Source organism: Ursus maritimus, unplaced genomic scaffold (genome assembly GCF_017311325.1).
Source record: "Ursus maritimus isolate PB19 unplaced genomic scaffold, ASM1731132v1 scaffold_8, whole genome shotgun sequence".
NCBI lineage: Eukaryota > Metazoa > Chordata > Mammalia > Carnivora > Ursidae > Ursus > Ursus maritimus.
Window position 1 is genome coordinate 39,564,379 of NW_024426996.1, and position 20,591 is coordinate 39,584,969.

At 36.0% G+C, this 20,591-nt stretch overlaps 1 protein-coding gene across 4 annotated transcripts in view; it reads right to left on the reverse strand.

The window, feature by feature from the left end:
* The window catches only part of EXOC1 (exocyst complex component 1), a 58,743-nt gene extending 40,892 nt beyond the window's left edge, over positions 1-17,851 (reverse strand). Inside the window, exons 1-6 of one of the 4 annotated variants that reach the window (XM_040625143.1) lie at positions 17,718-17,851; positions 15,893-15,989; positions 13,055-13,188; positions 7,687-7,817; positions 4,758-4,917; positions 130-317 (exon numbers count right to left, since the gene is read on the reverse strand). In XM_040625143.1, coding sequence (XP_040481077.1) covers positions 130-317; positions 4,758-4,917; positions 7,687-7,817; positions 13,055-13,178 — 603 coding nt within the window. In that variant the 5' untranslated portion in view covers positions 13,179-13,188; positions 15,893-15,989; positions 17,718-17,851. Of the gene's footprint in view, positions 1-129; positions 318-4,757; positions 4,918-7,686; positions 7,818-13,054; positions 13,189-15,892; positions 15,990-17,529; positions 17,687-17,717 lie in introns of those variants that run through there. The other 3 variants (XM_008701489.2, XM_040625142.1, XM_040625141.1) reach the window with 3 other exon arrangements.
* Positions 17,852-20,591: the final 2,740 nt, after the last annotated feature.

A 20,591-nucleotide genomic window follows, 5' to 3' on the forward strand; every position in this document is an offset into this window, starting at 1 on the left:
GTGCTTCCGGAGGGAGATGGCTATAATTACACTATAAAGGCTTAGGTGCTGAGGCAGCAAAATCTGAACATCACCAGTCTTCTCAAGCCACTACACATTGTTCATTTACAGATTATAAAAAGGTCTTACCCCATCCAGCACCTGCAGCTCTCTGGACAACCTTTCTGCAAAGGCCTCAGCATTAGAGATTGCACATTCACAGCCTTCCATCATTATTTCAATATCCTGCTCTTCTCTTGCATTTAACTCTTGGTATACATCTACGACTTCTTCATCACCTCCTGTCACACTCTGATTTTCTCCACTTGGAACAGACTCTTAAAGAGGGTAAAAATTAAAAATAAAGTAGTAAAAAAGTAGGAAGGACAATAACACGGTACTTATAGTCAGTTATAAGCACAGGTCACATTTAGTGGCTGAAAAATAGGAAAGAATGATTCAAAATATTAAAAAAACCTTATTTTTATGAAAAACTGCATATGTTAATACATTTATTGTAACATTTATTATAACAAATACAAATACATGCAGTCTAATTCACTCACTTTTAAGTGTTAAAACAGGCTTTCCAACAATTTCCCAAAACATAAACTACAAAAACAAATACAAAACCAGAAACAAGACACGTGGAAACAAGCCTACTAATCTTTTTTTCCTATGGTGGTTGTTGCTCTAATAAAACAATGAGTATGAATTTAGGACACATAAATAATTTGCTTTCCTTTTTTTCCCCAGGTAACATTTTTCCTTTGTTCTTTTTTTGTCCTTGTTATGGTTTTTTTTTCCAAATAACTTTTAGTTGATATGAAAAATGTAGTCACAATTTACTTTGGGTATTGAAAATATTACATGAAATTTCCATTTCTTTGTTTAAAACAATTTCATATGCATTGATAAAATTTCTAAAGATCAGGTATAAAGGTTTTCTCAACAAGTCTACAATAACAAGAGCAACAATAACATGGCTGTTTGAAATTGCAAAAGTTTAACTGGTCTTCATGCTTCTTAACAAAGGACCAACAGGTCAAATGTAAGGTGTCTTCTGGATAAACGTTTCAATTCCATGTTTTGAGAAAATACACTTAGCTTGTGGGATTTTATATAAAGCTTGAGGTTAGGAGAGGTAAAGTGAAAAAAAAAATAATTTTTACCCCTAACTAAAACTTTCAATAAAGTTATTGATTTTCATAAACTTAATGGGACACTACTTAAATCACAACCTCTGGACACTTTAAATATTCATTATTTTGTATGCAAATGAAATATTTACATTCAGCATGACTTGACATATGTTAATTTGTTCTAGGAAAAAAATAACTAACTCAAAGTAATAAATGACTTACTCTTAAGAATGATAATTAGGCAGATTTAGATAATGTCCCAGAAAAACAAAAAGAGGGGAATAAAACTTTTGGTACAGGCAATTACCGATTACAGTATATAAATAGTTCTTTAGACAGGCATCACCTAGTTCCCTGTCCTTTGAACGAGTCCATTTTAGCTCACTGTGGAGATGTCAAATGTCACATCTGACAGTTTATTAGCCACTAGGGGGCAGGGACTGCTCAAATCATTCTGTACAGCTCCTTACACAAGCAGATATTTAAAATAAATAAATATTTTAAACGATCATAACTGCTTCAGAAGTATTTTCTCTTCCATGAAACAGTCCTTTGTAAGTCAATAATGAATCCTATCGTTAATTTTATTACTATATGGATTTTGTGGTAACAAACTTGTCCCTATGCACAATTTCATAAAATATGCAACCAACAGTACATAACAATGGCAAGTAATAAAAAATATATGGAATAGAATAAAAAGAAAAGGTGTTACGCACCTTCTGTAACTTTAGGCAGTTCTGGAGAGTAAAAAGGTATGAAAAAAGCAGAGGAAAGTAAGCAAAGAATATTAGCTGGGTAGAAAAGTATACAGGTTTAAAATTTTTAAATACTACCCATATTTCATTTGAACTTTTGGTACATCAAAGTTTAAAAGACAACGTCCAAATCAAGTACCAAGTGGAAAGATCCACAGAAACTAAATTTCCAGAGTTAATTTTCTTATTCTTTTTCTGACAATGACTAAAAATACATTTATCTTTCCATTTTTTCTTTTAAGAAACAGCACTGACTAGTCCTTGGAGAAAACTGGGAAACAGATCACTTCCTGAGAATTATTTTTAGGTCAGCTCTGACTCATGCATTTAGTCTAGTTATTTTCACTCAAGGCCCCAGAACTTTACCCAGACACTCCCTCATAATAGATTAGTCATAAAACACTGTTAAAAAGGACGAGATTGAAACAATTTTAAAAAAACACACGAGATATCTGTTCAAGCTGGCTAAATTAAGGATTCAAGCCAAAGATTTCTTTTTTAAAATCTGGTTATAAGAATGAAAAAGAAAAAGTCAAACAAAAACTTGACTCTACTTCAACTGCTAACAAAATCCTCCTTTAAAAACCTTAAAAGCCTTCTGCTGAGAAACTTCACTTACTGGCGTAAACATTCAATTGTCACTAACAAAAACCTCTAAAGTTGCCACTGTTAGCATTCATAGTGAAGTCTTACTTGGATGATTACTTATCTCTTAAAAGTAGATGGTGATAATTTCTTATTTGTTTTTTAACATCACCCAAAACTTAGACACATTTATTGTTTTTTTAATGGGAATCAACGGCTATGATTTCAAAATCCATTAAAACAAGTTTACAGACATTAAGGAAACTATTCTCTGGACTCCACTAAACAGTTACTGATTTATATAGAAAACGATTTTCATAATGAGATCCTTAAGGATCTTCACAGTATTCCTAAAATTGATCTGAATTAGGGGTAACTTTTATAAACATGAAAATGTCTACACTTTGCTTTAGGCCTTAAAAAATTAAATGTCTTTCTTTTTTTTTTAAGTTAGACACTTCATTTAAAAAAGACAGCAATATTCTTCTCACTGATTATGGTAATATTTCTTAATGAGGGAAGCTAGGTAGGGTATGTATTTTCTAATACCGTTAGTTCAATGAAATGTATTGGTCTAAAACATATTGTAGGCAACGAATAACAACCAGAGATACACAATATTTAAAAACAGAATAGCAATCATTCCCTCATCAAAACATTCAACCCTGAAAAGGCAAAAAAATAAATAAAATAAAATAAAAGCCGTTCAAAACACAAATTAAACCACTATTCAAGGCATGAAAAATTATCATCAATTTCTTGAAGGTCATTCCCTCAACATACTCAGTTGCCAAGATACCGGGGTCTAATGTTGGTCAGATCACAGCCCCGAGGGCTCCTACACAAGGGCAGCACTGAGGGGAGTAGCACAGGGCCTGACAGATGTGACTTGCCTCTCCAGTTTTAAGCATCAAACTTAAAACCAATAATGGGCTTAATACTTACTAAGTATTGGGAAGGAATACTATATTTGAGGGAAATATCCACAGGCAAACAGAAAAGGAGTAAGTAAAACAGAATACCGAAAGGACAGAGGCAAATGGCTAAGTAAATGAATAGCTGGAAGCATCTGAAACGGCCATTTTTATAGGTCAAAATGGTTGAATATTGGTTATTTCAGATGTTTTAACCGAACAGAATGAGGCTCCTATTTTAAAATGCTAATATACAACTTAGGACAAATCTAAGTTTTCTTTCTAATATATATTATTTGGAATAAATCTGTTTTTTTATTAATAAAGAGAAGCAACAACTCTATTCATCTGCATACTAGCTGTTATTTCAACTGCTTTCTTTGAGATAAAGAATACAACACAAATTGTATCCACACGGCATACAGAACCATTTTCTTACAATGTTTATGCCTTTATGAAAGAAATTTTAAAAGAATAAAATCTAATTGTATATTTTTAATAACAATAGTTTTTGTCTTGTAACACAAAATAATCCACAGTAACAACCCTGAAGATATACTGACCAAAAATATCCTATTTAACTTCATGTCTAAGGATTTTATCCTGATAATATAATAAGAGCTAATATTTATTGAGTACTTACTAAACACCTGGCATCGTTCTCATCACTTTCATATACTAAGTAATTTAATCCTCACAACAACCCTATGGAGTGGATACTACTAATTATCTCTATTTCTGAGATAAAGAAAACTGAAACATAGAATAATCCAAGGTCACATAACTGGTAAGTGACAAAGCCAGGATTTGAACCCAAGTAGTCTGACTCAAGTTCTGTTCTTAACCACTATCCCTACACTCTGCACAAAAATATAACTACACGGATATTCATGTCAAAATTATTTAAAATAAGCAAAGATTGGAAATTTTAAAATAAATGACTAGTTAAATAAATCAAGGTATAGTCATATGATGAAATACTATGGTACCACTAAAAATAATGTTGGGATAAGTATTTAATAACATGAAAAATGTTCATTATAAGAAAAATGTTCATTATAAGGAAAAGTATGTTAGAAAACAATGTGAATTTATTTTAAGAAAGTATTTAAATATGCATAGGAAAAAGATGAGAAGACTATCTAACAAAACATCAACAGCAGTTATCTCTGAGGATTAAGTTTATAAGTGATTTTTATTTATTTAAAGTATCAATTTCTATACCAAACAAGTATCACTTCTGCAATAAGAAAAATTATTTTTCAAGTCCTTTGCAATATAAGGTAAATCAGTGTGCTACATCATTCTGAATAATGTCAAGTTATATATTCACTTGTAGGTATATTTGATTTTACATAAGCATTTTTATTTAACTTTACCTTCCAAGAGCTGTGAACTAACATTGACAAAATCAATTTTCTTCCGGAGATATCGCTGATTCAATTTCCAAATGCATGAAATAAATGCATTCTTTTCAGCAGTGCTGCTGGCAACCCATTTATATATTTTTTCAAAATGTAAATCAAATTCAGGATTTTCCTGAAATAAAATATGCAAAAGATATTGTTTTTGATCATATCTTTTTCATTATTATAAAGTCTATATTTCAATAGAATGAAAAGAAGTTGAAGCTGTTCTTAAAAGAAAATCACCATTAAAAATCAGCTAAGTGACTTACACAGAATGGTTCAGAGAATTCAATTTGTAGGAAAAACCTTGTTTTCTTCCGAAAAGAAGCTGGATAAAAAAACAACAAAATGTTTTGGTAATTTCCTCGTATGACCCTTTTCGTATGACCCTTTAGTATATGAGTAGAAGTATAGGATGTCTAGGTAAAAGCTTTGTGGCTGGACTTCCTAGTTAAGATGACAAGTCTCCAGTTTTGATGTGGACCTAATTTTTCTTTTTAAATTGCCCATGGGGTTTTAGAGCTACACCTATTCTTTGATGATAATGCACTATTATTCATAGTGATCTGACACTAACTCCTTAGTAAAGAATATGTCTTCTAATTATAACATATGAGAAAAAATACAATCTACATCCTAGTGTGGTTTCCAAGAGCAAATGAGGTGAAAGCAGGAACGGACTGAAAACAGAATAATCAAAGGTGCCTCAAAAATAAAAAAGGCTGGCTAGCCTTGAAGTTCTTTTGAATGACAAAGAAGCTCAACCTGTGGGAGAAGTGCAGTACGCTGTCTCTTAAGCCACCTTGCAGCCGTGATTTCATACCAGGCTAATATTTCCCACGTGAATGTAGAATCACTTGACTGTTATCTAAAACATGAAAATATATGGATGTATGCTTTTCTTCACATCTGAGGAATTAAAAATAGATTCAAATGTTCTTAATGTCCTACAGAAGGCTAACAATATATCCGATTCATTCAAAGTGTCATTTGGTGAGAAAAATGTAAATAAATGCCTTAAAGGTAAGGGAGATGATACCAGACTTTTGTGAAGGGTTGGGATAATTGAGGAATCAGGATTTGACCTGGTATAACAATCACATTACAGTAGCATGGATCTACTAATTATAATTAGCTCAATAAGCAGAACTGAAACATCAAAAGATTAAAAATCTGCATTTCCAATAAAAAGGTAATTGCATTATTACTTATAAAAAAAATCTAAGGGTATTGGCAACTAATCTAAAACTTGATGGGAAATGATCTCTTCCCTGGGAATATTTCCCATAATGCCAAAAAGAAGCTGAGTGCTCCAGTGGCAACACTCACACAAATCAATGTGTGACACTAAATGGCTAATGTTAGGCTATGTATAAAAATTTTATGTTTTACATCCATATATAGTGTGCACACGCCAAGGTGCTTACATAAAGTGAAAAAAAAAAGCATCCATTAAGAAAGTCAGCAATGAGGCATCAGCTGTGAGAAGGCATTCAAATAAGCATCAGCAACGTTAGTGAATTATGCAAGTCAATGGGGTTATAAAGTGCAAAACTATTGAAGGAAAAAGCTTCTTTAATAAAGACTCATTTCTAAAAAGCCCTTACAGTATTTTCTCTTAAACAGAAACCTACCAAAAAAGTCTCTACTCTTGATCTTTTTCCATGGTAACAGAATTTATTTAATTAGTTATTAAAGTGTTTTGGGTGCCCCTTAGGGATAAAGCAGCAGCCCAGTGCACCTAAATTACTTAAAGAAAAGCACTCGCCACGTTTGTTAGAAATCGGAATTCTGAATTGCATATTCTAGATATGCAAACTCTCCTAAAGTTGTTTTGGCTTCATTTAAAAAATATTTTACACTCGACACAACTGCCTGTCATTTTGTCCAGACTTTAGCTCCCCAGAGGTCTATACCAGGGTAAGGGTAAAGTCAGATTTTTATTTTATTGGGTTGCTCTACAAAGGTAGCTTCTACTTCTTCTGCCTTTTAAGTAAATGTGTGAGGCTTGAAGGGTTAAATCAAAGGGCACCTGCAGTTACATTAAGGTAAGCCTTGCTATCAGCCCCATCACAAGTGGGTATGATGCAAAACATTCCTGCGAAAGGAAGATGAAGGGCAGGGTGAGAGAGGCTGAGGGGAAGGAGCACCTAATTTCACCAGAGGAGCTCTACTAAATTTCTTTGAAAAAAGGGTATTGCTGTGAAAAGCCTTGACTTGTCAGAAATAAACATGGTCCTTTAACACGATTATTACATTATTCAATTTTCTTAAAGTTTGAGTGTGGCTTGTGAAAAGTGGAATATTTACATTCTTGTACCTTCTTCTTTAAGTTCCTTAAAATAAGGTGTGTAACTCACCATCGCTTCCTTTACTTGAGCCACAAATACGAAACCATGGCCTCAAAAGGCCAGCCCGGTTGCCTCAGCTGATGATTCTACACTACTTTGTGAAGACAAACTAAGGAAGATTCACTTTGGTTATGTGTTACACATGATGTTGAACTAGGTTTTACCAAAACAATGAAGGCTTTTAAAAAACTACTCACAACACTTTAAAATGTGTACTAATACATGAATTTTAGACTAGATATACCTAACCCAAATACCGAAATATATAGTTATTTTGCTCTAGTGTATATAACTTGCCCACGAACATAACTATAGCTCAAAAAAAAGCAAAAACAATGAAACAAACATGCATACAGATTTATTTTAGCTTGAGACTGAAGAGTGGGAGAATGGAAGGTTTAATAATACACTTTAGACTAATTCTTGCTGAGTTGGTAGAGCAGAGGGTTACAAAACAAGACATTTAGCTCATCTTAGAAGACATACTACTACGTTAGAAAATGAAAGACACTTTCTGAACACGGGTCAAAGAACTAAGAAAAACATACTTTAATAGCATCCTTGGCATCTACCACAGCAAGGTCTCGAAGGGCCCAAGCAATCTGCCTTTTGTAGAAATCTCCTTTATCAGATTTCTTGACTTTGACCATCTTCACCTGCACAGGGCGTTCAGTTGTCACTGTTGAGTAAAACACACTTTCATCAGAAATATTCACTCATTAATTCTTCATCTATTCATCCGCTCATTGCAAATACAGTTGTCAGGTGCCCGTACGTGATACTAAAAGTAGTATTTCCTAATGTATGCCATGACTGAATAATGCACAGAGCATCAAAGGGAACATCTAAATCAGACAACAGGGTCAGAGGCAGATTCCTTGAGAAGTAAAGCTTCAGACCAGTGTTGAAAGAATAGTATGAGCTCTAAAATGACTGACATATGTGAAGCCAAAGGGGCTTGAAAGAGCCTAATACCATTTCACAACAGCGGTAAGTGATTCAGTATGGATTGTTCATGCAATAAAGTGGGTGGAAATGAAGTTACAAAAAAAAAAGATGAAAGTTCAGATCACAAAGGGCCTTTATCTGAGGTTGTGGGGGTGCTCTTAGAGGACTTTAATTAGGGAAATGACATGCTCTAATTTGTTTCTAAAAATTACTCTGTCAGCGGAATATTGGATGGAGTGAATGCCAGTACTTTAAAAAATTTAGATGAAGTGGTTGAATCTCTAAAAAATGTAACTTACCAAAACTGACTTAAGAACAGAAAATACGGAAAATTCTATAATCATTAAAGAAACTGCATTAGTAAGTGAAAAATCTCTTCCCCAAACCTACTCCAACACAGTTTTACTGGTATCTTTTGCCAAGTTTTCCAAGGAAACATTCCAAACATACATAATTATTCCACTGTACAGAAAACAAGGGAATACTCCCAACTTACTTTATTGCTTTGGTTTTAAGGACAAAGATAGTGTACAAAAGAAAATTACAGGACCATGTCATTAATGAACATGGGTGAAAAATTTTATAACTACAAATACACAAATAACTACAAACAAATACTGCATTGGCAAACTTAATCCAAGGGCATATACAAAAGATAGTATTTCGTTTCACCAATTCTGAGATGTACATTTTCCCCCCACATTTTAACATCTCTGAAATCAGAATGTCTTAACAATTGATGCAATATCATAGCATTTTTTAAAGTGGTACATAATAATATATGGTATAATTGATGGCATATGGTACATCATGATTGAGTTAGGTTATTTCAAGAATTCAACTTATCATTTGAAAAACCAAGTACAATTACTCGCCACACTAATAAATTAAGGAAATAAATGATAATCTCGATGATTTAAAAAAGCATTTGATAAAATTGAACATCCATTCAATGACCAAAAAGAAAAAAAGTAAAAAGTCAGGAACAGAAGGGAGCTTCCTTTGCATTGTAAACAAAAAAACAGTAATTATAATACTAAAAAGTGAAGCCATTCCCTTTGAGATCAACACTGTATTGATGGTCCTAACCAGTAGACTAAAGCAACAAAAATAAATTAAAAATATAAAGACTATAAAGGAAGGAAGAAAATATCACTACTTAGAGTCTATGGACAAATTATTAGAATTAATAAGAAAGTCTAGCAAGATTGATATGGAAATCCATATAAAACACCAACTGTATTTCTAGATCCTAACAATAACTGATTTTTAAAATGTATTAATGTTTAATAAAATTAAAAGCTTCTGATCTGCAAAAAACAATATTAAGAGAATTAGAAGACAAGCCAGACTGCAAGAAAATATTTGCCAAAGACACATCTAATGAAGTAATGTTATCCAAAATAAACAAAGGACTTTATTTTTTTTTTTAGGATTTATTTATTTGAGAGAGAGTGCCCACGCACATGGTGGGGGAGGGGCAGAGGAAGACAGAGTCTTCAGCAGACTCTGTGCTGCTGAGTGCTGAGCCAACATGGGCTCCATCTCAGGACCCTAAGATCGCAACCTGAGCTAAAACAGTCGGACGCTTAACTGACTGTGCCACCCAGGTGCCCGTATACAAACGACTCTTAAAATTTAACCATAAGAAAACAAAAAACGTGATTAAAAAATGGCCAAAGACCTTAACGGACACTTCCCCAAAGAAGATATATAGATAACAAATAAGCACACGAACAGATACGCAACACCATATTTCATCAAGGCAATGCCAATTAAAACAGCAACGAGATACCACTATACACCTATTAGTATGGCCAAATTCCAGAACATGACAACACCGAATGCTGGCAAAAATGTGGAGCAGCAAGAACTCTCAAACATTGCAGGTAGGACTTCAAAATGATACAGCCACTTTGGTAGAAAGTTTGGTAGTTTCTTACAAAACTAAAGATACTCTTACCATATGATCCAGCAATCACACTCCTTGGTATTTACCCAAAGGAGTTGAAAACTTATGTCCATGCAAAAATCCACACATGGGTGTTTATAGTAGCTTTATTCATAATTGTCGAATTGACAATTGAGATATCCTTCAGTAGGTGGGTGGATAAACTGTGGTACATCCAGGCATGGAATATGAATCAGTGCTAAAAAGAAATGCGCTATCAAGCCAGAAAAGGCATGGAGGAAATGTAAATGTATACTACTAAGTGAAAGAAGCCAAGCTGAGTTGGCTACATACTGTATGATTCCAACGATATGACATCCAGGAAAAGGCAAAACCATGCAAATGGTAAAAAGAACAGTGGTTGAAAAGGGTAGGGGTTCGGGGAAAGACAAATAGGCAGAACACATAAGATTTTTAGGGCAGTGAAAATACTCTGTATGATACTACAATGGTGGATATATTTCATTATACATTTGTCGAAACCCATACCATGTACAACACAAAGAGTAAACCCTAAGGTAAACTATGGACTTTGGATGATTACAACATGTCAATGTAGGTTCATTTTTGCTAACAAACTGTTGCCACTGTTGCCAATAGTATTGATAAAGGGGGAGGATACACATATGTGGGGGCAGGGAATATATGGGAAGTCTGTGTACCTCCTTCTGCAATTTTGTTGTAAACCTTAAACTGATCTAAAAAATTAAAGTCTTGGACGCCTGGGAGGCTCGGTCGGTTAAGCGTTTGCTTTGGGCTCAGGTCATGATCCCAGGGTTCTGGGATCGAGTCCCACATTGGGCTCCTTGCTCACCCAGGAGCCTGCTTCTCCCTCTGCCTGCTCTGCCTGCCACTCCCCCTGCTTGTGCTCTCTCTCTCTCTGACAAATAAATAAATAAATAAACTTAAAAAAAATTAAAGTCTTAAAGATGTATTAGTGCTAGTAAGTTATTATTTATGATAGTATCAAAAAATCTAGGAATAAATACAACATATGTGCAAAACCTTTAAAACTATATATCTTATTGAAAGCCTTTAAAACTGTAAAACTTATTGAAAAGCATTAAAGAAGACCTAGGTAAATGGAAACCACACCATGTTCATGGACAAGAACATTCAGTATCATGAAAATACAAGTACTCTTTGAACTGAACTACATATTCAAAACAATTCTAATTAAAATCCCAACAAAATCTGGCACTTGCCAAGTGGATTCTAAAATTTAGGTAGAAGAATGAAGAACCAAAACAAGACAAAATAAAAACCAGATATAGGAGAGAACCCAGAAATAGGCACACTCACATTCATCACTACAAACACGGACACAGGTAAATTAAAAACTAAAATGTGAATGGCAAAATTATAAAACTTTTAGAACACAGTACAGAAGAATACTTTTGCTACTCCAGGGAAGTATATCTTTTTTTTTCTTTTTTTTTTAAGTAGATGCCACACTCAGCATGGAGCCCAACATGGGGCTTGAACTCACAACCCTGAGATCAGGACCTGAGTCGAGTGCTTCACCGACTGAGAGGTGCCCCTCTAGGGAAGCATATCTTAAATAAGATAAAAAAGTGAAAGCCATAAAGGATCAGATTGATTAATGTGATTTCATTAGAATTAGAAATTTCATTAAAAAGTATCAAAAAGTACACAAGCCACAAACTGGGATGCATATAACCAACACAGGATTAGTAAGTAGAACTTGTACAAATCAGTAAAAGGACAACCAACGCAATAGAGAAATAAGCAAAAGGCTTTAAGGCAAATTTCTAAGACAAGGAAACTAAATGGCCAATAAATTCATGAAAAGATGCTCAATTTCATCATTAATAGGAAATGAAATTTAAAACCACAATGAGATACTATTTTACATGCTATTTCCACCAGGTTGGAATCAATTAAGTCTGTCAAAACCAAGTGTCAAAACCAAGTTTTGACTAGGATGTACAGAAAGAACTCCAAACACACACTGCTTGTGGGAATGAAAACCAGTGTAACTACTTTTGAAAATAATTTGGTATTATACTAGTGTTAAACATTTATATGCCTATGACCCAGCAATTTTACATTTAGTATCTACCCTAAAAAATTTTTGTACGAGGACACAAGGACAAACATGTTCACAGAAGTGCTGTCTGAACAGTAAAACCTGAAAACAAACCTAATGTTCATCACTAGTATGATGCGTAAGTAAACTGGTACCCTCATAGATTAGAACACTCCATAGGAGTGAAAATGAAAGAATTATGGCTATACGAAAAAAAAGAAATAAAACTCACGAACATGAACATGAATGTTGAGTGGAAGAAGTCACAAAAGGATATATGCACTATGATTCAATTCATGTAAATGTCAAAGACACGCAAATCTAAACAATATGTTATTTGAGATTACAAACACACAGTAAAATGATAAAGAAAAGCAAGGAAAGACTGAACCAAAATTCAGGATACTAGTTACCTCTTAATGAGTGAGGGAAGAGAATGGGATTAGGGAAGGGCACACAGGAGACTTCAAAGGTAATGGTAATATCTTCTTACACTGGGTGGTTAAGCACATGAGTGTTCCCTGTATGGTTAGTCTTTGCACCTTATATATATACAGTATAGATTCTGTTGTATCTACTCAATATTTAATTAAAGACAATTTTAAAAACAAATGTGTTGGCCCAACAGTTTTTCCAATTACAGAAACAATGAGAATATGAATATATGAATATATATATATATATATTTTAAGATTTTATTTATTTATCTTATCAGAGAGAGAGAGAACACAACCAGGGGAAAAAACAGGCAGAAGGAGAAGCAGGCTCCTTGCTGAGCAAGGACCCCAATTCAGGACTTGATCTCAGAACTCTGGGATCACGACCTGAGCTGAGGGCAGACGCTTAACCAACTGAGCCATCCAGGCATCCCGAGACAATGAGAATATTAAAAACAAGGGGAAAGTCCTCTGGGGAATAAAACAATAAAAGAATGCCAAACAAGCACTTTTTCTTACTAAATACCCACCTGTGGCACACAAAAAACAGTTCTTTTTCTTTTTTCCAGCTTTGCAGACATTGACAATACTCAGCAGGCGTTCATCATTTGGTGTAAAAATGTCTCTTTGTAATGCATGCTTGATTGCTGTCATTTTTAATCAGCTGAAAAAAATTGAGAGTATAGATATTAAGCTCATTCTCAAAAATCATTCTATCTCATATTGTTCCATTTATGATTTAAAAAATTATTTATGGCTAATAAGCATAGGAAGAATGATTTCATACATCAACATACCAACCTCATAAAAATAAAAAGTCGTATGATTGGAAAAGAAATTAGAGCCAGCATTATCAAACTCTAAAATCTTTGGAAGTGCTTACCAAATATTATGATACAAAAAAAAATTCTAAGAAAATTCTAAATTCTAGAATTCTAAATTCTAGAATTCTAAAAAATTCTAAGAAAAAAATAAAAACGTATGCTCAATCTTTAAATATAAATTTCCTATATAAGGAGCTCTTACAACTCAACAATAAAAAAACAAATAACAAAAAAAAAAACAAAAAAAAATTCTAAGAAAATTCTAAATTCTAAAATTCTAGAATTCTAAAAAATTCTAAGAAAAAAAATAAAAACCTATGCTCAATCTTTAAATATAAATTTCCTATATAAGGAGCTCTTACAACTCAACAATAAAAAAACAAATAGCCTAATTAAAAACTGAGCAAAGGATTTGAACAGACATTTCTCCAAAGAAAACATATAAATGGCCAATAAGCACATGAAAAGATGTTCAACATCATTAACCACTGGGGAAATGCAAACCAAAACCAAATGCGCTAACTACCACTTTACACCCGCTAGAATGGCTAAAATTAAAAAGACAAGCATTGGTAAAGATGTGGAGAAAAAGAACTCTTTCATGCATTGTTGGTGATTGTAAAATGGTGCAGCCACTTTGGAAAAACAGTTTGTTCCTCAGAAAGTTAAATGTGACCCACCAATTTCATTCCTAAGTACAGACACAAAAGAACTGAAAATATATGTCCACACAAAAACTTGTACATTAATGTTCATAGCAGCATTATTGACTATAGCCAAAAAATAGAAACAAATTCAGATTCCACCAATTAATAAACTGATACAACAAAATGAAGTATATCTACACAGTGGAATATTATTTGGCCGTAATAAAGGAACGAAGTACTGATATATGCTACAACATTTATGAAACTTGAAAACGTTATGCTTAGTGAAAGAAACCAGTTGAAAGACCACATATTTTATGATTCTGTTTACATGAAATGTCCAGAGTAGACAAATACATACAGACAAAATGATGTGGTTGCAGGGGCAAGGGGCAAGAAGGACTGTTAATGGGTATGGGGTTTCTTTTGGGGTCATGAAAAAGCCCTTGAATTAGATAGTAGTGATGGTTGTATAACCTTTTGAATATACTAAAGGCTACTAAATTATACATTTGAGAGGGTGAATTTTATAGTATATGAATTATATCTCAATAAAGCTATTATAAAGAGAGGTTTCCATTTATCTCCTTTTTCTCACTAAATTCAAGGTCTTTTTTCAAACATCAAATTAAATATTTTTAAAAATTTCTTTTCAACTTTATTTTTAAATACATATATTTATGTGTATATATATATGTATACATATGTGTGTGTATATATATATATATAACTATTTTCCAACGCAAATGTGTGGTATTTCATACATGTGAACTTGCTTAGGAAATTAACCTCTAACACCCTTTTTATGGGAAAATGAAGAAATTATAAGTTTTAAATAAATGACATAGAATAAATTTTTATAATACAATGACACTTTTGGAAACGAGGCATTTCCTATATTTTACTCAATCTGTGAAATTTTTATAATACAATGACACTTTTGGAAACGAGGCATCTCCTATATTTTACTCAATCTGTGAAACTTCGATGTCTGCTCCAAGTCAAAAAATTGCTTTTCTCACAAAAAAAATCACATCTTCCCATTTCCATCCCCTTTCACTTTATCTTAGCCTCTAGTCTTCTGAGCCCCCCCCCCCCCGCCTCCTTCCTGTTCTCATCGTCTATCTGGTCTCTCCAAGCTTAATTTCTTTTCCAACCTAGCCTGCAGGCAGTGTTCACCCACACTATCTCCTTCAACTATCTTACTCTGTTTGTAGACTAGTTCACCATGTTTTATCAATCTCCATGAACTGTATTTTTCTCCACTTCTTATGGGCTACCATATACCACTTAAGAAGGCCATATATCTATGTTCATTGCATTCATTACAAATATCTAAATCTGTTCAAAGCTAGACTTTCACTGTTGCTCAGCAACCCTTTAATATTTCCTTTGATGCCTCCTCTTCCTATTCTCCATCACTGTGTTGCAAATCCTTATTTATCTTCTTTAATCCCCAACTCCAGTGTCAGCAAATGATGTCACCATCTACGCTGCAGAAGATTTAGAAGCCATGGAATATGTTTTTCCTCAATTGCTTTCTTCTCCATCTCTTTACATCTTCACCCATCCTAACGTCCATTCCACCTACTGCAAAATTTTGTGTCCATGTTACTAACCACTTAATATGTTCTAGGGCCTAGACGCTGTATTAAAAGCTCTACTCCACCCTATGTCCAAGCTACACTGGATCATGGCCACTTTACTTCTCTATCTCTGGGCTTTGTTCATGCAATTTCCTTTTCCTGGAATTCCTCCCCCCCTAGGAAATTTCAACTCATTCCTCAAGATCCTGCTAAAATGTCACCTCTTCTGTTAAGTAGTCACACACACAAAAAGAATAATTCTTTTAAACTTTTCAAACATTTTCCCTCTACTCTGCTAACACAGCACTTACCAACCCTATTTTCCAGTTAGTTGTATTCTCTCTCCCATTAAAAGTAGTTCTTTGTAGGAAATGACCGTATCTCATTCACATCTTTGTATTCCTAGAACTTGGCAAAGACACAGCAGGCATTTCAAAATTAAGCAAAATGACAGCACCAAATGACATGACAACTATAGTTTCCCTGATTCCCCCTTTCCAACTCTCACATGTGTAACCAAATGTCCGGGTTCAAAAACCTGTCATATTTGCTTCTCTTCCTCCATTGTCAACATGAAATCTGCTGCCACATTCTACTGATTTCCCCTCATCTACATATAATTTACCCTTCCTTTCTGTCCCCACTGCTAACACACTAATCCAGGTTCACACCAACTATACTCATTTAACACTTCAGTATCTGGTTATCTCTTTGCAAATTTCCACAATCCCCAAACCCTGTATAAACAAATAATATTAAAACATAGCTTTCATCACAACATGCCCCTGCTCAACATTTTCCTAAGGTTTCCAAATACAGATCTTCCAGTTCAAGCCCTCTTCTCAGTGCAGTCTTTGCATCTTTGCTTAGTGCTTTTCCATGCAGGGAATATCATCTATCCAAACCCTAATTACACTTCATGGTTTATGTGAAGTGATTCAGTAATGATCTTAATCCAAAATGATCTCTCCTCTCAACTGCTAGAGCACTTTTTGTATTTACTAAATAATCAAGCACTTGCTGTCCAACTGGTTCATGAAATCATAAGCTTGTAGATCTCAAGAACTCTCTTGAAAGACAGAGAGAGAGTGGAAAAGGTGCTCACTCCAGTATAGCTCTGTGTTCTTTCTTAGCAGGTACTCAGCAAATACCTCTTGAGATAACCTGAACTGAACAGTAAAAACTGGTCAAATGAATGAGAGTGGCCAACCTTTCCCACACAGTCCATCTTTGGTCAAAAGCAACAATGAGTGTATGGGAAGTGTAAAGCAAGAGAGGACTGGTTATACCTCATAAAGGAGTTAGGCATAATGTAAAGCCTATGCGAGCCTTATTCATTCAGCAAATACTGATGCCTACCAAGTGCCCTGCACTGTTCTACGTTAGGGGTGAATATGACAGACATGTTCAGGAAGACAAGAACATCATGCCTCAATGGCATTTACATTCTAAGGGTCGAGTCTTTAGAGTACTTTTGTGTAAGTCAGTGAATAAATCACTAGAGATCCTCTAAAACTATTTTCCAGGTTTGAGAATCCATGTCTGACCACGTTCCAGTAGTAGTCAGCCACTGTGTTCTGTACTGGTTCTTGTTACCTTAAACTCAGTTGGACCATTACACTGCGTTGACAAAGAGCTTGTCAATGTGAGTGTCCGCGTGGGTTGGGCCCTGTATGCTATCGAGGCAACTCAGCAAGTGGAGCATTGTCATCCAGAGGAGAAAACTGTGCACAGAGACAGGGGAATGAGCTTCAGAGAACTAGAAGAAAATGTGGATTTAGACAAAGAAGAAGGCACTGTCACGCCTCCTCTCCCGGTCTACGCCAAAGAGCAAATGATCAGGGCCGTTCTGCACAAATGAAATCTGGTTCTTATGGGTGAAACCGGGAAGGGATGTGTGAGGACCGCTCTCCCAGCCCCCAAGACAACGAGGAATTGGTGGACGCACCTAGCGGACTTTGCGCCTTACCCAGATAGGCGGGGAAAGGGAGGCCAGACGGCGAAGAGACAGGTACCCGACCCGGGACGCGGAGCCAGCAGCGGGACTGAAGCGCCGCCGCAGAGCTTGGCGCCCGCCTGTCTGCTAATCGTCCACCGCCGCCGGGAACTACTGGGCAGCCACGACCCGAGGCTTACCGCAAGGCCGGACCGAGCCCGGCTGTGCCGAGGCGGGTCCTCCAAGACAGAGACCGGACAGGGCCGGGAGGGCCACCGCTACTAGGATGAGCCCGTCAACTGAGCCGTTCCGCCGCTACTTCCCATTTCCGGGCACGTGACAAACTCCACGCCGGAAGTCAACCCCGCGGAAAGGAAGGAGAGGCGGTGATAGGCGTGGCGAAGCGGGCAAGGTCTCGCTGGAGGGGCGTGTCAAGGATAGGCAGGGGCGGGGCCTCTGGCGCTCCGAGACTGACTGGGCACCCGGGAGTTTGGTGTTGCGTGCTATTACTTTCTTAGAAGTTATTTATTGAGATACTTTCTGCAATTTCATGTAAGAAGCTATTCGATTAAGTGTTTTCTTTTTTCGTATATGTAAAGGTCTGTTAACCCTAGGTCCTTGAGTTTAAATGACTTAAATCAGAATTTCTGAGGGGTGGGACTCAAACTTAAGTGCTCTCAATATCTTCCGAGAATATCCTAAAACGCAGCTACGGTCGAGAGCCATTGATGTAGTGGCCTTGACGGTCAAAGTGTGGTTCTCAGACCAGCTGCTTGGGCATCAGCTGGGGGCTTTTTAGATACTGCAGACTCTGGCTCACTTCAGATCTATTGAATCCACATCCGCATCTTAACAAAATGACACCTATGCACATTTAAGTTTGAACAGCACAGATGATGCCAAGGTTGCTGGTTGCAAGACAGATAATTCACATTCCATATTCCTAACACTGGTTTTATGCTGGTAACTTTGACCCAAATGCAGAGGTGATTCAGACATGAATCTTATGCTGACAAGTTCACAGGTTGGTAGGTACAAATGCATATAAAATTAGACACAAAATAAGTGACCAAGGAGATGTACAGGTCGCATAAGTGTGCTGGGAATTCAGAGGTGTGACTTCTTTGCTCCTGCTCAGCACTGTCCTTTGCAGGTGTTCTGCAGGGATTCATTCGTGTATGCATTCATTTATTAGACAAACGGTGCCAGCTCTATGCCAGACGTGGTGTCAGGTGCTAGAGATACAAAGGCAGGGATCTCATTGGGGAAAGGCACACTCTCATTGGGGAAACAATGAAATATACGGATAAATTATAGTTTGGTGAGGTAAATCCACAACAAAGGTAGACTGAAGAGACTACCATGGGACTGCAAAAGAAGTGACTCATTCCATCAGGGATGGGGTCACTGAGAAAGAGAAAAATAAGCTGTGTAAAGTATCTCTCAGTGTTTATCTGAATATGTAATTTGTTGGAAAAGATCAGAATTAATAAGGACCTATTTGCTACTGAGATTAATATGCTCTAGTTAATGCTACTTGGAATGTGTTTCAATTTCATTAAATGAGTTTCCTTTTAAGAGCAGGATCTGTATCTAGTCCTATCTTTAAGACGCATTTGGCCCTTCATGTTCAATACTAGAATTCTTACTGTGGACACTATTTATGTGACAATTGCATGTGCTAATTTGTCCTATTATGCTTTTTTTTTTTTTTTAAACAACTGTATATTTGTGGCCCTCTTCAAAGCTGGGAAGTGAATTGCATTTCAGAAGTCTGGACTTCTTTCTTAAACTCCACATTTGTGTATAGACTGCCTTCCCAATATTTCCACTTGCATGTCTTGTCAGGCATCTCACCCTTATGGGTCCAAAATTAAATTCTTCTCTCCCCTCTCCCCTCTTGGATTTCCCCAAAGTACAGGCTGAAACAAAGGTTTATGTACAGTAGTTTATTTGGGGCTTTGACCCCAGGGAGCAAGAGAAGGGGGAGGAAAAGTAAAACAAGGAAGAAGGAGAGGCAATATGATGATGTGTTATTGAGTTGGTCATCACCACATTTGAATGTTTTCCTGATCTCTTAAGACCTTCTGAGAAGTTTCATGAGATAAGTCTCAAAACTGCCCACTGAAGGCAAGAATGGAGCCCAAAGTGACCAAGTAATAGTGAGAGTTCCAAGTTCACTGAATTCCATGCTGTGTATTCTGGTGGAAATTCTCTCCACCCAACCCCTGGAGAACTAATTATTATTATCCAGCAAAACCTAAATTTGAGAGTCAGGAAACATAAATCCATAAGTGTCATTGATAAGATGGGCTAATCCTTCTCCAATTCCTGTGTTTTGAAGCCATGTTCTTAACTGTTCAGGGATACTCTTTATTGGTTGGTTTTGAGAATTTACCATATCTTGTAGGACAACACCTCAATCCCAAGCAGGCACATTAACTGGGTTTGTAGCAAGCCATTCCACTATTTTTATGAGCCTGACTGCTTCTGAGTGATGAGGAATATTTCAATATCAGTGGATTCCATGGTGGTGTGTATATTGTCACGTTGCAGTTGGTCTGATTTTTGCTCTGAAATGGATTCCTTGGTTGAGATGATGTTGATCATGAATGTTGTAATTCTGCTGATCATGGATTTTGGCAGAGTCACTGCAGGCAAGACAGAAAAACCTAGACATCCGTAAAGATTTTTATTTCAGGCCACTTCTCTCTCTCTAAAAAGCAAACAAAGAAGAATACTCCTCCAAGCTCTGCCAGCTGGGAAGATCCCCCTTCACTTTTGTTCTTTAGATCCATTCCTGCGTGGAGCTGTGGGTGCAACAGCAGTCCAGTTTTGCCTGCCTACCAACCTAATATGCCAGCTCATCTGTGGACCAGCTTTAAATGTTTTTATTCTGGTTAGGTAGACGTAGGGACTTTCCAAAAGGCATAGGAGTGAGCTGATGAACAGATGTCAGTGCTGTAAAAGTAAGTGCCAGGAGTCGGATTCACCTAGTCATATAGTTTACTTGAGTCTCCTGGATCCGCTCAGGCTCAATTCTATACGCCATTTCCAAACTTCATACATTCCTG